General features: G+C 52.9%; 7 protein-coding genes across 7 annotated transcripts; 3 read left to right on the top strand and 4 right to left on the bottom strand.

Annotated features, from left to right (window-relative positions):
- Window positions 1-508: 508 nt before the first annotated feature.
- N7482_006842 (putative ferric-chelate reductase (Fre2)) lies at window positions 509-2,771 on the bottom strand (the record flags this gene model as incomplete). Its single annotated transcript, XM_056688967.1, has 3 exons — window positions 509-2,013; window positions 2,062-2,156; window positions 2,284-2,771. The coding sequence occupies 3 exons, from the start codon at window positions 2,769-2,771 to the stop codon at window positions 509-511; spliced, it is 2,088 nt and encodes a 695-aa protein (XP_056541396.1).
- A 5,845-nt stretch (window positions 2,772-8,616) lies between these two features.
- On the bottom strand, window positions 8,617-9,681 carry N7482_006841 (uncharacterized protein; the record flags this gene model as incomplete). The annotated part of the gene is made up of 1 exon (XM_056688966.1): window positions 8,617-9,681. One exon carries the CDS (start codon window positions 9,679-9,681, stop codon window positions 8,617-8,619), a length of 1,065 nt encoding a protein of 354 aa, XP_056541395.1.
- Window positions 9,682-11,436: 1,755 nt separating this feature from the next.
- On the top strand, window positions 11,437-11,736 carry N7482_006840 (uncharacterized protein; the record flags this gene model as incomplete). The annotated part of the gene is made up of 1 exon (XM_056688965.1): window positions 11,437-11,736. The coding sequence occupies one exon, from the start codon at window positions 11,437-11,439 to the stop codon at window positions 11,734-11,736; it is 300 nt and encodes a 99-aa protein (XP_056541394.1).
- Window positions 11,737-14,047: 2,311 nt separating this feature from the next.
- N7482_006839 (uncharacterized protein) lies at window positions 14,048-15,021 on the bottom strand (the record flags this gene model as incomplete). The annotated part of the gene is made up of 2 exons (XM_056688964.1): window positions 14,048-14,313; window positions 14,469-15,021. 2 exons carry the CDS (start codon window positions 15,019-15,021, stop codon window positions 14,048-14,050), a joined length of 819 nt encoding a protein of 272 aa, XP_056541393.1.
- Window positions 15,022-15,645: 624 nt separating this feature from the next.
- Window positions 15,646-16,864, top strand: N7482_006838 (uncharacterized protein; the record flags this gene model as incomplete). The annotated part of the gene is made up of 3 exons (XM_056688963.1): window positions 15,646-16,039; window positions 16,112-16,385; window positions 16,453-16,864. The coding sequence occupies 3 exons, from the start codon at window positions 15,646-15,648 to the stop codon at window positions 16,862-16,864; spliced, it is 1,080 nt and encodes a 359-aa protein (XP_056541392.1).
- A 607-nt stretch (window positions 16,865-17,471) lies between these two features.
- N7482_006837 (FAD-dependent oxidoreductase) lies at window positions 17,472-18,671 on the bottom strand (the record flags this gene model as incomplete). Its single annotated transcript, XM_056688962.1, has 3 exons — window positions 17,472-17,908; window positions 17,976-18,562; window positions 18,640-18,671. The coding sequence occupies 3 exons, from the start codon at window positions 18,669-18,671 to the stop codon at window positions 17,472-17,474; spliced, it is 1,056 nt and encodes a 351-aa protein (XP_056541391.1).
- Window positions 18,672-21,139: 2,468 nt separating this feature from the next.
- Window positions 21,140-26,218, top strand: N7482_006836 (WD40 repeat domain-containing protein; the record flags this gene model as incomplete). Its single annotated transcript, XM_056688961.1, has 6 exons — window positions 21,140-21,524; window positions 21,588-21,711; window positions 21,767-22,075; window positions 22,139-22,911; window positions 22,969-25,754; window positions 25,796-26,218. 6 exons carry the CDS (start codon window positions 21,140-21,142, stop codon window positions 26,216-26,218), a joined length of 4,800 nt encoding a protein of 1,599 aa, XP_056541390.1.
- Window positions 26,219-26,698: the final 480 nt, after the last annotated feature.

Here is a 26,698-nt window from a genome sequence, read left to right as displayed (position 1 = left end):
ACTAATATTGCCGAGATTTTGCCTGAGAATGAATATGTGTCAGCACATGAAGGGATAACTTACCGCTAGCAACTGATTAGTTGCTGATGGGCCCACATTCGTTTAGTATTTCCTATGTACAGTAGGTCATTGTAAATGCTAGAAAGTTGAGGCATCCAGCGTTCTCTATTGGCCTTGTGTTGCTATTCTGTGAGCAAGCATAGAAAGTGCAATGCGTGGTGGGCCCACTACCACCTTCCACTTTGGAGTGGCATGGACCCATTTTACAATACCTTTTCTTGAAGTAGGGCGGTGATTAAAAATATTGATCAAGAGAGAACGCCTTCTCCACCCAGCCCTCTGATCGAGTACATTCGAAAGGAGCTTTCACATCAACTTTTTGTCCATTGGGGCCATAAAACGCCCTTCGAAGCACGTCGGAACATGATTGCAATTTGGACAATTATACCTCGTACAATCTTTCTGACTCATGCCCGGTGGTCTCCGGTATGAAGATTTTTTTTCAGCCTCACCAGGCAAACGCCTCCTCGTGTAACTCAACAACGCGCCCATCTGCTAAACATGAAACTACAGCTTTCCGTGCCACATCAGCCATTTGGCCAGGCCCACAGACTACTACTGCCAGGCGCTGGGCCTGTTCAGCTTCTCTGCTGACCGTCCTCATAAGGTCCATCCTCCTGTCCGGGATCGTATTTTCTGTACATATAACTTGCAACTCAAGGCCTTCGACGGTCCCATTTGCTGGTATCTGCTCCCGTATAGTGTCAATAAGTTCCTGCTCTTTTGCGGACCATACAACCACGAGTTTTTCTGCCTTGAGCAACCTAGTCTTGGCAGAACGGTCTTCCAGATATCGTTGGACATAGGAGAGGATGGACGTAATTCCTATTCCACCAGCAATACATAGAATTCGATCCGCTCGTCCGAGAGGGGGTTCATGGCCGTATGGACCCTCAATGATCACAGGCATGGAGATTATCCTTTGAGATGACGCGACTAGCTGTTTATGCAGCCGCAACGTGGCCCCTTTGGATGGTCGGATGATGAAATAGACGCTGGGTGACGACGAAGCCTCCGGCTTTGCATGGGCTTGATCTGTCGCGGCAGAAGTATTGGGAATCTTTTCCACAACATTTGAAGCTCCAGCCAATTCGATGGGCTGTTCCATCGTCCGATCTCCCGCCCCAGCTGTGCCTCGAACCCAGCCAGCAACACTGAAAGGATGAGATTCGTAAAACTTTCCAGCAGATGGGAGGTACAGGTAGCAATGCTGACCTGCCTTGAAGTCCCACGCTCTTTTGGGGAAGACAGTAATTTTGACAAACTGGCTATTAGCCACCAGCTCGACGTTAGACTGTGAGATAGGCCAGATATTGTTGTAGATTCCAATACGAAGGAGCCTAACGAACCGGTCAAACCCCCAGAATGCGAATGAGATATAGAGCCACACTTCGTATCCCCAATTTTTTGAATACCGTTCGATTATATGGTACCAGCAGGCGATCAAAGCGAGCATGGCCAACCCAATGTGAGTGACCAGGAACAGCCCATAGAATCGAACGCGAACCACGAGAACTGCAGATGTGATAGCAAGGCATAAGACAACAGTACCAATTATACCCCACCAGTAGTATGCCTTAGCCGCTTCTGTCGCGTACGTCGCATATCCTCCATCCCAAGTGTAATAGAGGGTGAAAAGGATGGAATGAATGATAGCTTGTACAGTTGCTACTCGCGCAGCCCATCGATGAAAGGTGAAACATGCCGTTTGATCGAACCCGGCGATCAGCATCAAGGGATTGTTACGACCAGCGAAAAGGACTGCAAGCGCGATGTTGGCAAAACTCAGGACACCGACGCGGTTGGCAAAGTAGGCTGCGATTTCCTGTCTTGGTGTCGGATAATTTATATGTTTCCACGGATTTGCAATTGGTAAAAGGGAGAAAGTAATGTTGAGGGCAATGTACAGAACGATAACCAAGGAGAGGCTGCGAGAAGGCATATAGCCAATATCTGCATCTGTCAGGAACGGACAAATAGGTACATATCCAAGTCACTTACAATATGGCAAGGGATTGCGATGCCTCGAATTAAAGAGTGCTGGCGTGGTTACGTACTGCGAGATCTTCAACCCTAGCACTTGGGGAACAGGAATTCTGAAACGAGGTAGAGATCGTATAGCTGCCAACACGCAAAATCCGACTGCGCAACAGATAATCGCAGTCCTACTCCTGATTTTAGTGAAACGTTATGCTTGAAAGATACGGAGGGAACGAAACTCACGCTGTGCGACTGTGCATGTCCTCTTCATATTCCCACTCCTCATAGGACTCGTGTGTCATTTCATAAACCGCCTCATTAACTCGGCTTGACGTCTTTAAGAATACGGCATCGTCGCTGAGCTCAACAGCAGGGGCGCTGACTGGCACAATCGCCTGAAATGGTGGCACAGCAAGTCCTTCCGCAGCCATTTTGATCCAGCACTGGCCTGTCTCAGAGGTGGAGAGGCCATCGTCAGCACATTTTTGCTCAAAGCAGTAAGCTAGTGTCTCCAGCCACGGCTTGTTTGATGCTCTACAAGCAGCATATGTGACATTTTCATCGTTCGTACAGGAGAGGTGGAGAGGCGACAAGGTATCAAAACAGGCATTACAACAGAAAGGCTTGTACATGTTAATTCCCATGCCAACGATCCCGTGCTTGACAATGGCATTTGCCAGGGAGATATGCCAGGCGGCCCAAAGCAGGCCAGTGTTGAATGAGACGTGCATGATAACGGTTGGACGGTGGGTAGCAAGAGATTTGGCAAAAGCTTCTTAAGACAGGCTTTATAGGTAGTCAGCACATCCTATTAGAGATATCATCGCCAAACAGTGGGGGTGACAGTCCCTTCGCAGATTGAATCAAAGATAAGAGAAGCGGTTAGTATCCCGTTCTAGAACTCTTATCCAGTTTAGAGTTTCCACTAGGTCTTATTCTCCAGTTTCCGTCCAGAACCAACTGCCAGAAGGCGCTTCGAGCCAGAACGAGGTCTTCCTCCGTGTCCTTTAGTACAAGCTTAACAAACCAATTTATTTCTCGCCTTGGCACAATTGATGAAAGGAACCAGTTAATCGGTGTGCTATGGACCTTGCGTCACCGTAAGTGGGGATTTTAACAGACGCTGGTAACGAATAAAACTTGCAAGAGATAACGTAATTCACACGTGGACAGGGTGAGGATTGTAATATCACATTAGATGCCCCGTTCGAAGTCAAGAAACGAAATCCAATGATAATACTATATCTTTCGCAGGAGAATGTTGACCAGTCGATTGTGGCTGGCGTAGAGCTCTGTGCGACTTGCCATGAACGCATCCGCCTCATTTGGGGGGGTTATTTTCGACTGGTCAACATTCTCCTGCGAAAGATAGAGAATTATCAACGAATTCGTTTCTTGACTTCAAATCTGGGCGTCCTGTTTAAAAATGCAATCCTTAGCCAAGTCTATTTGAACATCGAGTATGAAAGTTTGACAAGCGTCTCGCAGAAATTCTCTTGGTGCTCGGTGTATGGTAGGTCAGTGATAGGTCGAGCGAGTAAGTGGGCGACATTAGGCAAGAGTGGAAGGTCGGGACGAAGGTTTTGTTGCTGGAGACGCTGATTGGGATCACTACTGATGTGGTGAAGTATGTGTCAGCAGAAAAGGACTTTAATGGGCTGGTTGAGTCGTTGGACGTCATGGATTGCACGGAGTCCTGGCGCTGGTACTCGGTCGACGCACGGTGTTTAACCCATTTTGCAGAGGCGACACGCACGTTGGAAATGGGAATAGACTCGGTGAAGAGAAGGGGGTTGGGCTAGACTGCATAGGGAAATCCTCCTATGGTCCTAAACTGTAGAAAGCGCTCGTTGATTTTGCTAGTCGTTGAGCCTAGTCTAGCTAGCTGTTGCGATTGCGTCTTCGTGCAGTGCCAGTCCTCTTCTGCGCCGCTGCTCTCCCCCTTCCTCCGCCTCTCCCATGCGAAGTGTTCGCTAGTTATTAGGGCGTCCACGCGTCCTGAAGATTCATTTACGCGAAGCTGTTCTCCAGCGAAGTTTCTGATAGGTTCGCGCGGTTATAGGTGACTCGACCACTGATTCCAAACTGGGGCCGAAGGAGTTCATCATCTCGCAACGCCTCGATGACAATTTCGGTGAAGTTATCCACCATATGTCGCTCAAAATTTCGAAGGAACGCTCCGGACTAAGTCGGCCTGTTCCGAATATTTGTAACGACATAAATCAGTTTGTCTCAAGAAGCCTTATACGAGACTATTATATTCATGAGGATGGATTCCTGCTATTACTCCACTCTTGAGATGTGTCTCACTGTTACGAAACATATACCCCTGCTCGAGCGAGATTTTTGTCCCAGCATCCAACACACTAATCCCCTGGCAAGACCCCCACGATAGCCCCATCTTCCACTCGGGTAATCCCCGAGCTACCCCGCTCCGGGAAGGTGGTGTAGCTCGGCCTACTACATACCGACAACATGGCGAGACACTATCAATATCCCATACTAGAGTGACTACTAGTATAAAAGTCCTACATCTTTCTATGTTCCTCTGATTCCTTAAGAATCAGTCTTTGTTCTAATCTGACTATACTGGTTCCTCTTTACCTAATCGACAGGCCCTCTACCCTGCAAGCAGATTCCGTAACAATAATTAAGCGAGAGTTATGCTAGTGCGGATATCCTCATTGAGGATATAGTATAGAAGTAATATCCATTATCCTCAATTTGCGGATATGGTATTGAACCCAATATCCAATGGAGAGGATACGCCGCAGTCTAGCCGTATAGGTATTCGGCGGAGATAGGGCGGAGGGCCACGGTCACGTGGTTATATACGGGCACCAGCCCGTTAGATAGCGTCTAATTAAGATGGAAGAATATACGTAGCCTATCTAGAAAGTATACATTTGCCTCTGTAGTTCTCTCAAATCTGGTCAAGTATAGGGGAAAATGGAGAATGCTCCTAGGAGCGTTAAATCTACGAGAGGTGTAATTGTCTAATTAAACAATATTCACTAATACATCCCCCCTGCAATAGGAAAGATCGCCCAAGTAGTGGGCAAGTTTACGACCCCCACTATTTGTTGGTGGATAGGAGATCAACTGAAACGAAAAAGCTGTACAGGGATCGGGCTAGCGTGTCGCGTTTTATTGAGCTTGCTTACTTATATCTCTCCTCTTGGGTGAGGATTAGTAAGCAGACTGGGACTCTCAGGTCCGGGTCAGTGATCAGATCCAGAGTACTCAGGCAGGCACACTGAGCAAATCAGGATGCTCAGTGAGCGAATCAGTGTGATTACATAATGATCACTGAGCAACGCGTGCTCAATCCTACTCAGTGAGCAAAAGCGGCGAGGGGGTGAGCACTAGAACGGAAGGAGAACGCCAAGCGCTGCCGGACAAAATCCGATGTATATGTATAATATCTCGTGAATTTTCTTCTATTCTCTGAGTTGGCCTTTCGTAGGACATGTTGGTTTGTGGGTTTGGTATTGGATGTCCGCGTCCTTGCACGATCCCTAGTGCCCCGAATCGAATCGGTCGAATCGCCATCGGAAGCACCGATATACATCCACGATGGACCAGGATCCAATTTCAATTTCCATTCCCCCGAGAACTCCCACGCTCGGTCATCTACGAGTCATGACGAATCCTGGCGAGACTGGATTCGCAGAGAAAAGGCCAGAACCGATCTGCTTTGACGGAGCCCCTCCAGTCCTGATCCCCGGGATGATCTGCCCGGCCGAATGCCTCCAGGGCGGAGCTACTCGGTGGTCCCTTTGTGGTGCTGCGATCGACGGGGTCCGAGAGTGGACCTTCTTCAACGAGGGGGTTGCTCGCACTCGCTGCTCCCTTTCGTGATGCTCACCGCGCGGGCGCCAATAGTCTCGAACCTGGTCGCTTTGTGGAATATGGGCCGTCCCTTGACCTGCAACAGACCGTACACAACCAGCGCTCTGCCATGGTACCCGTCAAATCTTGGAGTTTCTCGGCTCTGACCTGGATCTCCTTCGCCTGCCCGTCCCCAAGTCCTGCCCTCCATGCATATTCTGTATCAAGCACACTATTGGAGGTCCCGTTTCCCTATTCGGACGGGACACCTACACGCACCACCAATGGCAGCCCGCACTGCGAACCATGATCGCATAGCTCAATCGGCCGTAGCCCTAGCCTGCTAGCTTGCGAGCCCTTGCCATCCCAGACACGCTCTGTGGCAGCTGATGATTGGCCGCTTTTGTGACTATAGAGTATAGACTTTAACATACGTCTGTACAGAGGATAATAGACTATCGACTGGGGCCGGGTAGGGTTCGGGGACCATATCTCAATCGTTTCCCGGCCATCCTCTCATTCCCAGCCCCCCCAGCTGTTCCCCTCCTCCACAGCTGCATGGTACTTCTGACCTCCGACGCGGCCGTGTTTGTCCTTCCTATCCAGGCAATAATTGGCGACCCACTTGTGCCTGGCCATTCAGCGGGATGAGCGGGTCCCGGGGGAGCGGGCAGGGCGGGGACGGGGCTGGTACGGACCTGGTTGGTCGTCCCGGTCTTTGTCTTTGTCTTTGTCCTCCGTACTGTACAGGCCTGGCCCGCGGTGAATACAGCACCAGTACGCTGTATGATACAGTACTGTGCCTGTACCTGTACCATGCACGGACAATTGCACCACAAGGTCCCCAATGCTCGAGGTTTGCGGAACACAGTACACAGTGACTAGCCCAGGCACGCCGACGCCTCTACTCCGTACGTACGCTGTCCGCGGCTGCATCGTCGACTCTCCGCCCGCTTCCGCGCAAATCCCACGTTCGCGTCGGCGCAACCAAAGCGCCACTTTCTTCCTCCCAGGTCCCTTGCCTCTCCCAATTGGTGAGTCGGGGACGGACAATGTCCATGTCCACGAACACCCTCCCGCGATCAACATACACTATGCCCCGAGTCCATCAGATTTGGACCAGCATGGTGGCCTGCTGCGGGTGCGGATGTGCCTCGTGGGGACAGATGGCCTGGGCAGCTCTGTGCTCTGTGCTCTGCACTCTGTACTCTGTACGCGGTACTCTATAGCTATGTACTGTATAGTAGGAGTGCAAAGGTTTGAAACTAGTTCCCTGATTGCCAAGGCCTTTTTGCCGAGTGAAAATCTTACTGAAACAGCAGGAATCAAACCACAACAACCTAATATTGTTTCTATCATCTATCCGCCTCCATATTGCCGGGCCCAGTGAGACATGAGACATCGGAGCTGGTAAATTAGCTCACAAGCATACGGTACTCCGTACAATGCGTCGAGTGTACTGTAGAAAGGACGCGGTATAGGCGGGTAGGAAATAGATTCCAAGTTTTCCATTGCCATTGTACGCCGATACGCCGGTGCGGCGTACACCACACCAACCGGCTGATCCACACACCTCGAGCTACAGTACACTACTGAGATGCACACCTCCCTAATTAGGGTGCAACTCTCTATCCTGGGGCCGTTTCAGGGGCGTGGTAGAAGTCACCATGTTGCGTCGCCGGCGGAGCAACGGAGGACCTGGCCGCGCGGTCACGGGGCACATCAATTGGAGCATCAATCCTTCAATTGTCGAACGAGGGGAACAAGGCGATTGACGGCGCGGGCCTATGCAAGATGCAAGACGTGAGCGGGCTGTGTGGGAGTTATCGTGGGCTGCCCTCATGGCCCCTCATGGTGCACCCCCTCTTCCTCGGGCACCTGGGCAAGGCGATCCTTCCTGCCAACTTGGGCGGGGTGGTGGGTACCCATCCCAGGAGAACCGTGGTCGAGGACAACATGCCTTGGACCCGCGGGTGCGGACCGTTGGCCCCGGGCTGTTCCCGTGAATCCTTCGTGTGGGGCCGAAATCACAATGCTATCTCTAGGGTTACCGCACCACGGACGGGGAGGGAACAACGGGTCGTGTATTCTAGCGTAAGACCGCGCAGGACGGTAACGGAGGTCATCAACTCCTGCGTACGAGGAGGCACGAGTCCAATGAGAACCAGTAAAAACAAATCATTCTGAATATATTGTACATGATTATCGCCGTGGCCGTGTGGATTGCCCACGACGGGTGCCGCCCTGCACAGTCATTCATGAGAGACTACGCAACCGCACCCGGGCTGCAAGATCCAAATTGAAGCAGCTCAATTTCCAAAGTAAAATGGTAGATACTGGACACCCTGGTCAAAGAACGAGCCAGACTTCCCAAGAGCCGGATCGAAGCGAGGCCAGGCAGAAAACGGGAACCAGCATTGAACGAAGTAACACGAACGCCAATGCCATGCTCTCCGGGTATGAACCGATGCAAAATGATGGACAGGAGATATAAGAGACAAGAGGGACCCCAGAAGGAACGGCGATACTTCCTCGGGGAAAAGAAACCCCCAGTAAAAACATAGGAAATGCGAGTCAAAGAGAGACAAATCGGGATCGATCAAGGCGCGACGCGCGCCCGCAACAAAGACGCGGAGGAAAAGGAATCGGGAGGGAAGGGAATATCAATGCTATCAACCGGCGGGGAATGCTTTTCGGTTGGCTGGAAGTGGCTTCAAACACGCGCTAAATGGCGTCCACCTCGCTCTACACCCGGATCCGTGAGGACCGGAATGCGGATAGGTCAATGGATTCGGCCGATATAGACGAGGCATCATCGACCTCGATCGTACCGGGCGCCGCGACGGTCGGCTTCCTCGCGGCGATGGCGGCAAATCGGGCGAGATGGGCGGCGGTCGGGGTCGGCGGTGGTTTCGCGGGCGCGTCTTCCTCGGTTGGTTGCGATGGCGCGTCGGCTTGCCCCGTCGTTTCCTCTGTCTGTTGCTTCTTTTCCTCTTCGAGGCGCTCGACCTCACTGTCGGCCATTTCCAGTAGCATTCGGAATTTCATCTCCACTCCGTCGAGTTCAGTTCCACAGTCGCCCGACCGGAGGACCTGATATGCGGCGGTCTCGCAGAGGCCGTGGGCCAGTTCCAACTGCTTATCTGCGAAGTCGAAGGGGGACTCTTTGCGGATGCCAGTAGAGCCGGTCACTCCAACGACCCCGCCGCCAGTCCGGGTGCTGCGGACGCAAGACAGCGATGACAGTGGTGAGCCCCCTTCTCCTGGCTGGCCACGGCCCAACCCCGTCTTATTTAGCAAATTGGATCGAAGACCTCCGCGCGACATCAGCCCCATCTTTCCCCGACGGATATGGTTCCTTGCGATGCCAATGTCCCGGACAACCTCTTCGAGCATCTTCTGTGTATGACCGTCGTATTCGATGATAACATTGTGCCGGGTGCTGACCAAGGTGTATCGTTCACCGGAGTCGATCGACGGGGCTTCGTCCGTGCCGCGCTTGCGTCCAGCGGTTTGCGGCGGCACAGGCGCGTCATCTCCGGCTGTGCTGGTGGTCATTGCTTCCACAGCTTCCGAGGTTGGGCCGTCTCGTTGTGCGATCGGGACGAAGTCATCGGTATGGATGGAGCATACGGAGCTATTCTTGCGGCGGCGGTGTTTGGATGTGGTGTGTCGCCGGTAGGCTTCGGTGTATTTCGTGTGTCTGGCGGAGGTGTGCACCGCAAGTTCCGAGACGCGATTGATCCAGGAGGGTAGGTTGGTCTGAAGGTGGGAGAAGGCTCCTAAAGCATCCATCGATGCGGAAGCCATGTCCTACCGACACTGCTGTGAGATTTGATGGTCCGAGATAAATTCCAGGGGCATCCAGTACAGGAGTTTCCAGGCGATCAAGAGCGGGGCGAAGCCGAGGCGAGAAAGTATTAACTGTAACGGAGGTGGATGTTGAGGGGAGTGTCGTTTCGTCGTGATGTCGTAAGTCCGGAGCAGGAAGTCGTATGCTGGACGGAGGAAGTAGAAAATGAAAAGAGTGGCTTCGATTCGGGAGGGGTCGCCGGCTTTAGTAACTGCGCGTCTAAGAATTCCCAACGGCTCCCGATGCAAGTCGAGTCCAGGCAAGAGACGGTGAGGGTTGTGCTGAGCGAGTCTGGGGAGGGGTTGAGAGAGAAAAGGCCCAAAGACGGGGAAGAAGGATCGAGAAGAGAGGGCGGATGGGAGGGTAGATGGGCGTACCGTCATGGTATGGTAAGTACTTTTGTCATTGATTTGTAGGCCGGCGGGCGGTTTTGGTACGGAAACGCGGCAGAGGAAGTACACTTTCAGGATGCCGTCCAGCTACTTATTTACTCATTTACCAGCGGAGCGGTATGCAGTGTGCTCCGACCACCAACAGCAGGCTAGCATGAGTCGAGTCATCAAGGATCCTGTAGGGACCCTGTAGCGACACTGTTGGCGTATGTGTTACGGTTGGTCCATCCGCTAGATTCACGCCAGTTGGCCCGCCTGATGGGGCCGAGTGCACGACTCCTAAACAAGGATCTCGCGCTCAAGGCCAACTGCAGTGCTGCGGCCCTACGGATTGTGCGACCGTAGCAGAATGATTGGCCTCGTCATGAACAAGGATCCCCCCAGGCCCGTAGAGACCGTGATATACTCCGCAAGGAGCGGTGAGAGAACAATGCATGCATCCCCCCTTCTGACAGCCCGACGATGATGGGCCAAACGAGGGTGTCGATGGAACACACCACCCAGTGTGTCCATCGCACCCATCTCCACGATTGCTGGACGTCCCCCGACTCCGACCGGCCGAGTAATAGGTCAATAGTCCACTCGTCAGAAGACGCTCATCGGCAGATTGACCAGATCATGTTGTGATTCTTCCCGAATATCCATTCCTCGCCCTCGCTTAGCACAGTGCTCGCCCGGCAATGTGACAAATAGTGGGCAGATCGTAGAGATACGGAGAGGATACGACAGGCAGTAGCGCCGCCGTCGTGCAGGCCAACCACCAACAAGGCTCCGGAAAAACCAGGATGGGGGCCAGGACCGAGCAGGAATTGCTCGACGGAAAGCGGGTACCTTTCCCAAGACAGACATGACACGTAACGGTCGCCTGTTGTTATGGTCGGTGATTCGGGGATCCCGGGTTCTTGGAGGGTTCAGTCTGGATCTCGCTGGTTTCTAGAGAAGGGGGGGGGGGGTGTGGTTCTTGTTTCATCAACTGGTAGGGTAATACAGCGGTACAAAAGAGCTTGCTGTTCTGGATCCCTCGGTGCCGGACGATCCCTCTTCGCGGAAGACGGGGAGCGCCCGTGGGCTGGTGGACGGGTGGCCCCGTCGCGGCGATCGGCGCCTATGATTCGCGGATCAGAAAGAATCGAAAGAGCCACTGAAAGATGTGGGCGGCTGGGCATTGTATGGAAAATGAGGCAGAGCAGAGTATGTACACAGTACGGGCGTTCTTATGACGGTATCACATTCCTCGCCCGTACTTGGCACTTACTGGATAGACGCCAGGAAATGAGTACAGTCGTCTGCCAACAACCATCAGCTGTGAGAGAGCCTGGCATGCCCCTTTTCGTGACCGCGTCTGAGCATCAGGGTGGAGGAGTGAACGCGCCCGGGCTGGAGGATCATGATTCAAACTGGTTCCCGACGGATGTGATGTCCTTGCGGGCGGGCAGAGTCGAAACCACAAAGGAACTGCTGCAGAAGCTGCAATGCAGCCAGGAATGGTCCGCGCAACTCGCACGTGCGTCAGCTCCACGTGATAGCTCGAGCCCTCTATCCCTCGATGAGACGGCCCAGGCCAGCAGACGTCTGATTCAGTTTAATATTATCGGCTGGAAGTATTGGCTGGATACCTAGGCGTGATGAAGGCCACCGAGACGGGTTTCTGCTAGTCGGTGCACTTACACTGGTCGCTAGGATTGCTACTATAGCTCACCCGCTTGTCAAATTACCCAACTGCGACCACCTGAATCGTGCTGCATAAACTCGGCTGGCAGCTCGATGCGTCAGCAGCTATCCGTGTCACCCTATCTACCGAATAAAACGAAGAGGCTGCTCTATTCTGGCTGCGTGAGCATCGGAATTCCAAATCATCATCGAACGAGCGCAGTAGCGCGATGCGAGGCTTCTCGGTGGTCTATTTCTCGAAAGTAAACGGCTTATCTTCCGTGTCTTGAATGAAGTCGCCATTCTTGGCAATAGGCATACATGACGCTCATGTTGAAAATAATCTACGAGGGATTGGTTCAGAAAACTGGGAATTGGTAGGTACTCACGCAACAGATGATAGAAGGCCGTCGGGTTGACGCGGGATTATTGCTCTTGAGGGAGTGATGATGGAGCTCCGTTTGGGTGGATTTGCTGGAAATCTAGATATAATTATTGCTGCTTTATTATTCTCCGGAGATCTAACTTATCCCGCGAGCATGGTTTACAGACAACGCACATCTTGCATGCAAGCGTACACTGTAGTATCTAACAAGGGAACAATCCGGGGGAAAGATCTAAACCAGTCAATTCTTGACCCCGTCCCCGTAGCATGCTTTATCTTCTGGACCGGCTAAGAGATATAGCTCGATAGTCTCTTATGCTCGTGGCTTGGGACAAGGATGTTGGTTGACATCTAGTCTCCACTGCGACACGGATGGAATCTCTCGTATAGATCAGGATGTGAGCTGTAGCGGTTGTGATAACAACCATACTTGCGCTAGGTCATTGCTTATATGATGATAGCAATATATAAACCTTTCAATCTACAAAGCCTAGCCTTCATTCATATCCTGTTCGACTTGCTTGCCCGTACGGGAACCCGCCATCCCCTCGATAACCGCCTCCTAAGTGTGCAGCGCGTATGATGGCCATATATGGTTTCGTGCTTACCTAGAACTTGAACATAATCCTCCCCAGTCGCTGCTACAGCTTTAGCGAGTGCGTCACCGTGGCTGGATGGCGCAGCGAGCTCAAAACTGATACAGACTGAGAGCTATTGAAAGGCAGATAAGTAATACCTCTAAAAGATGTGTGTCAATAGAAATGAAATTGTAAACAATGAAGCTAACTTATACCGCATGAACCACCATCACATGCATTGCTATCTATCTATAAAATAGCAATATCCTCTACCAACCATCGATCCGCGTTCCATGTCCTGCCTCGCAAAACAACTCCAGATTTAACGGCATCGGAGGGCAGCCATTATTCCCCTTATCACCTGCAGAATCCACTGATATGTACACCAGAACATGCCAAGGCACGGCTACAACGTACGAGAGGCCTGCATTGATCTGGCAGGGACCACAACAGAGCCCGATATGACGGGAAAGCGAATGCTGTTCGAAGACAGTTTGATGTGAGACCTGATCAACTCTGACAGATAGTCATGTTTGTATTGTCTACTTACAAGATCCTTCGATTCTCTTCACTCACCCTCGTATACAAACCCCAGCTTTGTACACTCTCCTCTTCCGCTACTTATTGCCCAGGAGCCCACGCCGCGACCCACCGGTCATGGTGGCAACGTGCAATTCCATGGCGAGTTGGTACTTGGCCTCGAACTCCTTCAGCTTCTCCTGGAGCTCCTTTGCGAACACCATGTGGATAGACGTAGCGGAGCATCCCTGGACGGCGTCGGAGGGCGAGGGATATTAGTATCATGGTGGAACCGAGGGTGCAGGTAGGGGGGGGGGGGGGGGGGGGTTTGCATACTGCCAACTGGCTTGGCACCCTTCTTAGGACCCATTTCGTTTGCCTGACAAAGGACTTTGACAGACACGCAAGAGGGAGCAATTCAATTGGTTGGTTGTTGAGCGGACGCAGGCAGTGCGCGCGTTCAGACGAAGGACGGTGGGACGAGGAAGAAGTTGGCAAACGATGGATACAAAATGTGAATTTGTAGGTTCCATCCAAGAAAGAGGCATTTTCGAGGGTGTTCAGAATGCTCAAGTTGCCTGGCTGTGAATAGCATCATGAGCGATGGTGACCTGGAGGAACAATAGGGAAGAGTGGATCTCTATTTCCCAGACAGGATGTGCACAATGGCATTCGCAGGGGCAACAACGCGATGGAGGCTGCGACAATAGAAGAGCGTGGATGATTCGAAGCCTGGGAACCTGGAAACTGGGAGTGGGATCAAATCTCATTTACTGAATAGACAGGAGGAAAACGACTATCATGGCCAAATCTCGGTTTCCACCCATTCTCCACCAGGCTGCCCTCCCCTGTGGCCGTCGTGCACTAGCGTCCACTTGCGTCTGCGGACATCATCAAGGTCTGAAAGATCCAGGTACTCGACTTCCTGGGGCTGAATGACCACAACCCTGAAATTGCCGCGAGCAACAGGGTCCTGGAGGTCGGCGACCTTCTGGCCGAGTCTCAAGGCCGGGTCGCTGGGAACATGGGACCGAGGCTGACCAGGAGGTGGGCTTCGGAAGGAGCCTAAAGAACAATCAGCTTGATGAAGAAGCCGAGAGACACAAATAAAGGTTGTAAGAGCCAATATCAAATAAAAACATGCTAAGGCATCCACAAGACAACACAATCCCCAAACGGCCAAACAGCATCCGATATAATAAAATGAAAGTGCAACATACCACGCATGACGGGCGAATGGTTGGCAAAATACTTGGTCACTGCCTTCTCCCACGTCCACTTCGCCGTGTCGCTGTTGAGGTCACCATCGTAGTCTCCTTTGACCCGCAGGCCACTGCCGATTTCCTTTCGGGCCACACCCTCCTCTTCCGCACCCACACTGGGATTGCCAATGGCAAACGCTCTCCCCTTGACTCGCCACTGCACCATCAAGTCCTTTAGCCAGAACATGGCCTCAATCATATGCCCCGTCGAGTCCAGCTGGCCCAGCTTCTCCATCCGGACATCCGTAGTGAATGTCAGCATATCACTCTCGTAGACAGGCGGGTTTCCCCCATTTTCCACCTGCTGATCCATAGCTTCTTGCCCGCTCGGGTGGAGCTGGAGCTCGGGGAAGAAGCCCCGGCAGCCGCAGGTTCGGACACGGGGGACAGGAAGGCCCAGGGTATCGTGGCTGACTGTTGCGATGGTAAAATAGTCGTCGGGGGTCTTTTCAAGGTGGGAGTCGAGGAGATCGCGCCACGGAGCACGGTGGTTGCTCGGTGGAACGGTCATGGTGCGAGGCGCCGGGATGGGTCGGGGGGTTGGATAGATTGTAGCGCAGAGACCAGCTGGGAGCTGGCCTTGGATATCCGAAGAGAAAGCAAGGGGATCAGACGAGGCTTCACGCTTCTGGCGAGAAGAGTCGATGGCATATGCAAGCTATAACGAGGGCATAGCTTCCAAGTCGTGAATCAACTGCGGCGGGGTAGAGTTCGAGCTCCGGTGGAATTGCTAGGTTACAGAGTCCTGAACGAACGACAATAAAATCAGAGGCCTATTATGTCATAGATAGTCAATAACTAGTTAACTCGAAGCTAGCTGCGGTCCAACCGACGACCCACCAAACCACAGCGCTGGTCATCGGTCGCAGGCTCAGAGATTATCCGTGAAACGCAACCGCCACGGTTGGTCCGTGCACATAGCTTCGCCGCCGTCGCAAAATATCAACAAATCCTGGAAATTCCAAAAGAAATTGAACAAAGACATCATTGCATCCTGGCTGGTATCGGGAAGTATCTGGCTGGCACGGCTCATCACAGCTACCATCGCCATCCGTGTTTGAGCAAAAGGTGGAAGCGGAAACAAGGACGTGGACCGACCACAACTGACCCCTTACACATCCATTCGCCATTGATTATGCGGCTCTTTTCAGGCTGCACACGGCGTACAGGGCGGCCCCAGAGCTGGTGCATGCACAGGTCGAGTATACATGGGCTGAAACCGCCGTCTGCGCGATTGGAAGCATCAGCACGATTCCGCCCATACTCCACAGCACCAGACATCCTCTCCCATCCGCATGGAGTCGTGCCGAGTCGACTATGCTCTAAAGAGCACCGGCTAGGATGGCAAACCATCCAAGCACAAGTTGAGCCCTACTTCGGGCAGCATTGGAAGTTCTCCAGCCAGAAGGAGAAGACAGGATTCTTCGCGGTGGGGTTTTCGCGCGCGTTTAGTCGGTTTTTCCCTCTCACATTTGACGAGCGGGTTGAGGGAGCGTGTAAAATGCATTACCTGGCTTTGTTGATTGACGGTGGGTTCACTAGGAGTAGTCCGATAATATGAGATGGGTCCGCTAGGTTCCAGGGTACTGACGGAAGAATAGACCAGTTAGAGAAGATGAGTATGGCGGATATGCTGTCGTACCGTGAACGAGTCATCCGCATTGCGCATGGGAAGGAATCTCCAAACCGGGATGTATGTGTGGAATGGATGCTGTCGGAGACCCTCCAGCTCATGCGAGGCATGGACGAGGTCCTTACGAATGACCTCGTCGAGGGTTTCTGCACGTTGCTGCAGGCGCAGACGGCGCCGGGACGTTCGTCAGTGCAGCACTTGGGGCCGTATCTTGAAGCTCGGGAGGTGGACGTGGGGCGGCCGTGAGTACATGACATCCCGTCCAAGCGGATGATCGCGTCGAGTGTGAAATAACCAAACAGAAACCAGATTCTATACTGCGCTCATCCGATATGGCGCAAAATTGCATCTCGACCCGACGGAACTGGCCCATACAGCGCCGCTGGAAAGCTGTGCATTCCGGTTCATGGGCGTGATCAATGATATATACAGCTGGGACCGCGAATGGAAGGTCTATCAGGAAAGCCCAACGGATGGGGCGCGGCCTTTCTCGGCCGTTTATATACTAGCCCGGGAGACGAGCCTGCCATACGCGGCTTGCAAGAGGTTACTGTACTCGTATTGTCGGGAACTGGAGCTCGTCCTTGAACAGTCTCGCGAGGAGATCCAGCAGCAAAACGGAGGCACCTTAAGACCGGAGATGGCCAACTATATCAAAGGGCTAGAGTATTTTATGAGCGGTCTTGAACACTGGAGTCAATGGACACCGCGCTACAAATAAGCACTGCCATGCGTACTATATCTATCCACTAGGTAATATTGCAAATGGCCGACCCGGGCGAATTCGGGCTTTATGATAGCTCTATGGAACTAGCTATCTTTCGATCCTTGGAATAGTTTCTGGACTGGAACTATGTCTAACAATACTAAATATTAGACAAGAAAGAGTAGGACCTACTTAGGGAAAAGGTGGTTGCTTTATTATTGAAATAGAGAGAGAAGGAGTTATATATACCTATACCTATACGCGCAGGTGTCCAACCACCACTCGGCCCTTGATCCAACCCTTTTCCATGCTAGAACCGTATGAAATGGCTCGAGCCTTGGTAGAGATCTCCAATACACAATTAGACAACTACAACCATGCTGGCCGAAGCCGACAGCCTGGCCTAGCGGGGCGGCCCACTTTGTATGGGCAAAAGATCCTGCACGGACCACTCCCATAGTAAACCAATGCCCCAGGAAGATTTTCTGGGCAAGTGAAGGGATGTACACATCTCGCCCACCCAAATGGGGTCGGAGAGGATGTATAGAGGTAGCTAGTGGGGCACAACCGTATATACAAATATCCACAGGGCGCAAAACCCCACAAATGCTAATCCCATTATCTACAAAGCGGCCTTGACCTGGGCCGGCAATAGCCCAGTCTCACACATCAGTGCCGTTACATCCTCCGCAACGCCCCGCGACAGCTCAAACCCGCGTCCCCCGGCGCCGTAGGCATGTACGATGTTCTTCCCGGGCCCGGCCTGCTCCACCTCGATCCGCATCCCGCCTTCGCGGGCGGGCCGGCGCCCCACGATGTCTCGGATGACATCGAACTGACCCCCGCTGTCGGGGGTGAAGGGAAACCATTTGGCGGCGTTGGTGAGGAGCCGGGCTCTGATTTCTGGGGATGGGTTGGGGTCCCAGTCGTGGGGCTGGCGGGTGCCGCCGATAATCGTGCCGCCGTCTAGTGGGCGCGGGATGCAGAAGGACCAGGTCCCGTCTGCATACTGGCGGGTGATAGTTGCGGAGACGGGGTTGCGAACCAGACAAGTTTGGCCTTGACAGAGATTTAGCGATGTCTTTGAGAATGGGTGTCTTGCTGCTTCCGTTGGTTGGGGACCTACCTCTAATGATGAAAGATTTCGGGTCTTCGAATCCAGTGCCGGAGCAGTTCACCACTGTTTTCACATTACCAGCCAGAGTGAATGCCTCATTAATATTTTCGAGGACATATTTCTTTGTACTGCCGCCCTTCAAGATAAATTTGCGCAGCATATAGGCACAATATACCGGAGGATTGATCACGTAGGTGCCATACTCGGCTCCCCATCTCATGCCGACGGGAATCTCTTCGCTCGCCAAAGAACGGAATTCATCCAGGTGCGAATAGGCATTGCGCACGCTCTGACTATCCAAATACTCTGGAGGCGGTGCTTCTAGATGCTCAACGCCTTGCACGAACGTGATGCCCGCAGCCGGCTCGGCCGCAGCGACTTGCTTGAGATAATTGTACGTTCGCTGTGCTTGATTTGCCTCTCGCAGCATCTGTGGTGAGGACCCGGGTACTGGGCGATAATGCGCTCCGGCCCATGGCGAGGCATAGTTGACGGACGTATCCGATGGAAAGTCTCTGGCTACGAGAAGTACCGATTGTGTGCTGCCCAAGGTTTGTTGAATGGACAGGGCCGTTGAGAGGCCGATCACTCCTGCGCTATGATGGTTATCAGCAGGGATTTCTGGCGCGATTGGCAGGGTTCTCTAGCTTTGCTGTCGGGCTGGTGAGCTTACCCGATCACGACGATAACCTCGGACTCAGGCATAGCTGCAAAGAATTACGGGCGAGATGGGTGGGTGGAGCGATCCCGGTCGATGGAATTTTCGAGATCAAGGGCGTATTACGAGAGGTTCGGTGAGCAGGCCAGTTGGGCTTTGGAGTGAGTCAACAGCAAGTCCGGGGAAACGATAAGACTCCGCGATCAGATGATATGCCCTGTGGCCTCGGTGGAACATCGTTGCGGACAACCGAATTGCCGGGTTCTGCCTTGTGACTCGCAAAAGACGAACAACTAGGTTTTTGAGGCTGAATCGACTAAGCTATAGCTTTTGCTATATAGGCTTTATAGGCTACATGATGAAGTGTTGATCGTTGCGTTGGGGGTCGCTCCTGCTCGCCTAATAGCACCTCCGCCGACCGCTCTCGGATCCTCTTCCTCGCGCTTCTCACCTCATGAAATGAGCGGAGCAAGTCACAAAGCAAGATACATCGCCGGCTTGTGTGACCTCCAGCATCCCAATTCTTTCGCCCAAGTTCGATTGACAAACTCCGTGCTGGCCCGCCGATGTTATCACAGGGGCCCAAGCTCCTGCGAGGAACGCCCGATCTTTGTGCTTCGTGTGCATGATGGCAAAACCTCGGCTTGAAGCACACACGAGTCACATCACATAGCTCATCAGGGGCCCATTGGAGCTCTCGTGCGATCAACAAAGAAGGCAAAAAAGGAAATTGCAGATCGGCAAATCCGACAGAGACGAGCATGAAACTCGCGGAGTCGAACGGTCTCTGGAGTTCTCCGTTCCTCCAACGGCCCTGCGGCCCTTCCCATAGGCCCGCAGGCTGGCCTCACCCGTGACCACAGACGTGCTCGTTCTGATTCCCTCTTTTCCCTATTTTCCCGGCCGGGGTGTGATATCTTGCAGTTCTGGAACCTGATTGGCTGAAACTGGTGTGCTGCAAGCGCTGAGGGATCGGTAGTGACGAGATGTGATTGGTGGATGAGGTGACGAAAGGTGCAGGTTGACACTCCTGCACGGATCCCCATCACATCGTGTCTCAGAACACAACATGCTTTACGACTCGACTGTTCACGGTTACTTGCAGCGGTCGAGTGGGCGAAAGGCCCTCGTGGTGTAAGCAAGTCGCTTTCCAACGGTTGACTATTTCCCCCACAAATCACGGAGATAGCATCCAACTGCACAATCTCTGGCACTGTGAACTATACTAGCCGGACCATGAACGGACCCCGGACAACGCGACCAAGGATCGACGTCCCCGTTTCTTCGGTTTACTTTTTTCACAGATAGGCCGGCCTAGCATAGACCCACATCTTCCGGCCCTTGACGACGATGATGGTTCCCGTCTGTGATTCGGGAGCCTCCTGCATCGACCTAAACCTGTAACTTCTTCTGCGACCGCGTTTCTGCATGCTCGTTGGTGCAGGCCCGCGCAACCAGAGCCACGCAGGCCCCAGCCACCAAAAAGGCTCGATCTCACCGTCTCCGCTAATAATGTGATGCTCTACTGGTCTCCGATCCTAGGATTCGGGGAACACAGGGCGGAGGGCTCCATCACCCCTCCCGGCACACTGTATGGTCGGCCGTGAAATGAAGCGCCCTGCTACTCCTGCCCGGCGTCAACCCCGATTGCTCGATGGCTGGAGATTCTGATCGACTGCCTGCGCCCCCTCTCGCTTTTGGTCCTGCGACTTGCTGCCCGTAGACCTGTAGACCCGTTCCCCCCTATCCTGCCCGGATTCAAGGGCACAATCCTATCCTAACTCGGCGGGCAAGGTGGCGCCAGCTTTTATATATCGCGTATAGATATACATATCGCTCGGCCGCTTCACGTCCATCCCTGCCCCTCTCCGCCTGGCGCCTGGTCACAAACTCAAGCCCCTCCACGCTAAAGATTTAGGATGTGATGAACGTGGGCAAGCGAGTCATTCTTTCCCAAAAATACATCCCTGTTGTCTTCTTGCATCTCTGATATTTTCGTGCTGCACCTCTCCCACATTCTAACCACATCCTAATATTCAACCCCCGGTCGGTCCGCAATACAACTGCGCCATTCTCGCCAGCGCGCATATTTTCTGACAGTCTCTGTATTTGCCTTGTTAGGGCCCAGATCATCGCGTCGCTACCGCTAGCCACGCTACATCACTTTGCTGGCCACCCCATCTGGCACTAACCCTCTCGGCGTTTCCCCATCCCAAATGCCTGGCGCTACCCCATCGCTTTGCTTTCCTTTGCCTTGAGCGGTACTCAGGGTCGTGACCGATTTGCAACCGCCCACCTAGTTCAAGCTGATCAGGTCAGTTACTGCTTTTCCTTTTTTTCTGATCCTAATCTATCCCCATGGAGTGCTTCCGGACGTCCTAGCTGGTCGTGGAGCTGCGAGATCCGGGAAGCTAGCGTTGCGGAGAAAGCGTCGCCTTAGCCAACCACTCCCATCCTTGCCACCCCATTAAAAAATTGATACTGCTGCGAGGAAGAAAAGAGAATTGTTGAATTAATGTGGAATAGGAGCTTGGTGTCACAATCGCGACCCTCGAAAACCGTCAAAGCGATGGCACCACAGTCGCAGGTCCCGGAGTCCCGTTTCGAGCCTTGCGCTTCCACGGCGTCGTTGTTCCTCTACGCCCAGGGCTCCGTGATATTATGCTTGCATCATGATACCTTGGCTGTGGAGCGTCGCTTCAGCAGCCATCAGGATAATATCGATTTCATCTCGGTGGATAATGTGAGCGAACGCGGTGCGGGGAGGCTGGTGGTCAGCTACGACGTAGGCCAAACCGCAATTGTCTGGGATATTTTTACAGGCACCGAGATTGCACGATTTGCATCTTTTGAGCTTTTGAGAGTTGCTTCTTGGATGCGCAATGGAAATGTTGCATTTGGTATGCGAAAGAAATCGAGAAGGCCTGGAGTTTCGGCCAATTACTGACGGAGCCGAAATGCAGGTAATGGCAAGGGCGAAGTAATCCTCTTCGAGCCTCCAACTTCAGAGCACACTTCTGCACGCACAATTTTCGACCCAATTACAGCCCTTGCACCTGCAACAGACTGTCGCACATATGCGATTGGGTAGGTGGCATTCCGCGATTGGACGAGTGCCCACAAAACTAATCATAGTTTTCAGCTATCAAAATGGATCAATATTGATCGCGAATCTTCTCCCTCAATTTACAATTCTTCATACGTTGACTACTTCCCGCGGCCCGTCACCAATCCTTTCGCTGGCATGGCATGCCTCTTCATCGAAACAGAAGTCGGATATGTTGGCAACACAAGCTTCTGATGGGGATTTACGAGTCTGGAGTGTGGCCAAGCCACCTGGAAAAGAACCCCCGCGAGTGATTCGAGTGTTGAAAAGATCTGATTCAAGCTCTGCGGATCCCAAATGGATGTCATGGTCGAAGAATGGGAGAATTGTGCAGTATCTAGAGGGGTGAGTATAAGAACATTTTGGGGATCTGATCCAAATTTATTAACTGTTATATTACAACTATAGGGAAACATGGTCTTGGGATGTTCGAACGAAGCACGTAACGTACGAGCCAATCCCCACGATCGACGGAGTACGAGGTATGGCGAGCTATGGACCGACTGCGACTCTTTTCACCATTGGTCCGCAGGATACAGTGCAGCAGTACGACCTGGAAAATTCAGCTATGGTCGCCAATGTCCAAATTCCTGCCGTCAGCTCTCGGTCGACCGCATCTGAAGGAAGCCGATCACGAACAAGGTCTCCACGTCGCCTACAAGAACCTCCTGAGATTCGGGAAAAGGCAACCGGGAGGCGGACACCATATGAAGCGAATGGTGTCGATAGTGTGAAGCAGGCAAGAGCAGATCTGATCAGCCCTGCTTCATCAAGAAGTCGGACAGAATCGGTCAGCTCAAAAGCTTCGTCCGGGAAGTACAAGGCGGAGCGTCCATTTTCACCACCAACTCGCTCTGCGCAGAGTGGGACGTCATTTTCCATGAGTGGTCGAGATACTCCGCAGCCTTCCGCGTCGTATCCATATGCTTCATCTATCTCGATGTCCTCAGCGAAAAGCTCCCGAGCTGGATCTCGACTGCGAAACGAGGTTCACTTGAGTCCCGCCGAAAGGAACATTATCGATCTCTTCCCGTTTACCCGGGCGCGACTAAACGATGTGCCCTTTAGACAAACACCGCCTCTTGATGAAACTCATCTTACTCCGGATGATTTGCGACAGCAGATGCTAAGCGTAGTATTTGGTTGGGGTGGAGATATTCAAGATCTGCTTAGAGATGAGCGTATGTCTCTACTTTGAAGCTAGGTTCTCGAAGGAATATCCGCTAATAATGTCTTAGTGAGCCGCCACAAGGAGGGAAGTCAGAGCGCTATTCTACTAACACGTTGGCTGGGTGAAAATGACACTGATCAAATGGCGACCATGCTCGGTGCCGGGCAAGTGACAATGGCAGATTGGATGATTTTGGCACTGAGCCAGATGAGCGGGCAGACGCAAGCAAACAAAGTCGGACAAGCTTTTGTCCAAAAGTTACTCGAACTTGGAGATATCCACACGGCCGCTTCCGTTCTTCTTGGGCTTGGAGATAGCAACGATGCGATTGAGGTTTATGTTTCTCAAAACCATTTCATGGAAGCCATCCTCATGACTTGCCTCCTGATGCCAACAGACTGGCAGCGTCAGTCATATCTCGTTCGTCGTTGGGGAGAATATGTGGTCTCTCATTCCCAGCAGCAGCTCGCCATCCGCTGTTTCATGTGCACTGGTGCTGAACCGACCGAGCCGTGGACCTCACCAGCTGCTCAACAGGCTGCATCTTTTGCAGAAATCATCCGAGGAAAGTCACCACTGGCATCTCCTGAACCCTCACAGCCCCTCAGTGCTAGCCTCTTGCCACCTCCAATCCGGCCAAAGTCTGGGTCAAGTCAACGCCCTGCTGGAAGAACCCCTTCACTAAAGCTCATTACTTCCTTTGACTCGCAACCAAATCAGCGATTCCGCTTCCCCGGACTGAAGTCAGATGATCGCACTCCAACTAACGCACCCGGTGTCACTCCAATTGCGGAGTCTGCTGTGGCTGACTCTGCGTTGTCCCCTGGTGGCTTTGGATCATACAAGCTCAACAATATCCAGAGTCTGAGCCAGGCGATGACTTCGCGAACAAACACTCCTGCTTTCAACCGTCGTCGCCTACCCTCAATTGGGGAGACCCCGGTCGATGTTCATCCACCAGCATTCTCGCGGGCTGATTCCTACAACACGAGCAACTATGGCTCGACCTCAGAGAATGACGAGGCAAGTGGTCATGAGCAGAGCCAAGGTGAGCAAGCTGCAGATAGTGGCTTGTTGACCTTGTCTTCTGCGAGATACAACCCGACCCAGGAAGCTCAATCCCATAAACCCAGTCCCCAGACGGCTGTTCAAGCCCCAGAACAGTTTACCACCCTTAAAGGACTGCCATCCCCGGCACCGGGCTTCATCGATGTACTGAAAGAGCATTCTGATATTCGGAATGGCTCGCGGCATCGGAAGCCCGATGGACTCCAGATTGAACTAGTACATACGGAAGAGGCTCCACCAGGCTCTCAGGAACGATCTGGTCTCTTGCCCAGTGCCAATAGCACTACTTCAACCTTGAACAGCTACACCTCAGCCAAAAGCCCTAGTGTTAGTGGCCGCAGCATCGATCAGTATATCAGCAGCCTGGATGAGGCAAATCATCACGCTAGGAAGCATAAAGGTCACCGTACACCTGGCCGTGGCCGGCGAAACACAGATGAGACCGGCAGCCAACAAGACTCTCCAGCTCATCATTCTCGCGAAGCATCTCAGGAAATTCGAGGTCGTAATGAGCGTCGATACATTCAGCCTGCTAAACGATCGCCCTCGTCACCAGTGCCCATGTCACCGGAGGAGTTGGCTCGGTACCACAACGGAGGAACTGAACAGCCAGACGAATCGCGTAAGAAGGGATCTTCTCGCGCTAGAAGTGGAAGTAAGATGAAAAAAGCTGGATCGCGAAGCCGCCAGCGCTCGTCCAGCCGACACACCTCAAACCGCCTGAGAGGAGACAAACAGGATCCCTCTACTCGCGGTCGTAGTGTTGACCGTACCGGATCTGCTGTGCGATCGCCGTCGTCGCCTTTACCCATGTCTTTGCCCGGCCAAGACGTCCCCCAGCCAGATGATGCAAAGGACCCGCTTCGGCTTGTTTCCGGAGACCGACAGCGCCTACGCTCCCACCACCGAAGTGCCAGTCGCCGCCGCGCGGAGCGGGGAACTAGTTCGAAGCGTGATGGCTCTCCAGAGTCCAGGCACAGGCCGTCTCAGAGCGTACCCGAGGTTCGCCAGCCTCCAGAGCCAGAAGTGCCTGTAGAGGCAGGGGGACTCGAGCAATTGAGCGCCAAGGTCTTCGGCCAGGAGGATTTATTCCTCAATGGGAGCAGCTACAGCAGGCCTGACCCCGTCTCCGATGATGCTCAGGAGTTGGTATCCCCAACGACACCTTTCGTCAGCCTGGCTGAGAAGAAAAGAAGAGAACTTGCAGCTGCTGAACTTGAAGCTCGCCGTCTTTCTCTTGCTCGCAACCCATCTGCCCCAAACATTCCCTTCCCAGGCGAACTGCAATTTGCTCGAAGCCCAGTGGAAAGTCCGCCTCCCGTAGCTGGACATTCTTACTTCCCGCGCGCTCCATCTCGAAACAAGATCCAGCCAAGCAAGAGCTCCCCTGAGTACCCGAGCAGCTCGGATTCCAGCTCTTCCCGGTCTGGTGTCCCTGTAGGACTACCTGCCACGCCCAGAGCAATGAGACACCCCAAGTACGGTGGCAATAGGCACGGAGAAGAACGACCTCCCTCGGTCCCGAACATCCCCGCTGATTACTCAAATGGGATGCTCCTCTCAGACGCCCGATACCAAGTTGAGGCTGAGAGAATTGGCCGCTCGATGTCCGTTCCCATGGCAGAACTTCAAGCCAACAATGCCTCAGTCCCGTCCGATATCCCCATGCACCCAAGGTTCAACCCCCATCTTCCACGCAGCCGCTCAAACAGCCGTAGCCGGAACATGGGCCATCGACGCACCAGCTCTGGCGGCTATGCATCTGGCAGTTCCCCTAATGTGACGGTGAGCATTGAGGAGACCATCGAGAATGCGATGCAACGAAGACCTTCAGCACCGCAGGTCGAGACAATTCCGCCTCCCCCCTTCCGCCTATTCTCCCCGAGCTGCAGCATCTCAATACACCTCCGCCCCCACCCCCAATTCCAATCACTTCAAATGCGACCTCGCGCCCGGAGTCATCTGCCACAATCGACATTGCCATCGACAACGTAAACATGGGGCGCCTGCTACCCCGCGCTATGACAGCCGCCCCTGCATTGAGTGGACCTGATCCCCGTCAGAATGCGAGCCGGCGGATGTCATTTGAACATCGACGCAACCGAAGCTCGAACGAAAGCTTCGCAAACAAGCTGCGCAGTTTGACTCGTATGCGCAGCAACAGCCGCAGTGTGGAGCCGTGGGGAAACACTGAAGCTGAATGGCCATATGAGAGTGTGTCGTCGCACGGTCAGAGCAACGGCATCTAGAACGAGCTCGCGCCTACTTACTTGTCTTCTGAAGTTACTTCATATATTTGGAGTTTTGCTCGTTACTGCATTTCATGTTCCGTTTTATGATAATCTCGACGTGGTTGATGTTTAGCGGACCGCCATTTTTGCTACTGATTTTGTACTCCTTTTCTTGCTATCTATACCCCCTCCCCAACTTCCCTCGCTCTACTGTCCTGATATTCATTGGATCCTTCAACTCTTCTATTCCTGCAGCAATTTTTGAATTTCACGCGCAGGACTCCTCTATCACATTGACCGTATACATCGCACCACATGTCCAATCCTACTACCGCCTCCCCTACTACCAAAACTGCTGACCATATCCATGACTCATTCATTTTTACTATGGCTTCGTTTTCGCATTTGGCTTCCGTATTTAAAGCTAGTGCCTGCAAAGGCTAACAATGGTGTCAAGTGTCACTCATCTCAAAGTTTCCAAAGTAGCAAACCAGTGTT

This window comes from Penicillium canariense (assembly GCF_028826845.1).
Source record: "Penicillium canariense strain IBT 26290 chromosome Unknown utg000004l_segment0_segment0, whole genome shotgun sequence".
In the NCBI taxonomy this organism is placed as follows: Eukaryota; Fungi; Ascomycota; class Eurotiomycetes; order Eurotiales; family Aspergillaceae; genus Penicillium; species Penicillium canariense.
This window is presented reverse-complemented; position numbering and strand designations above follow the sequence as displayed.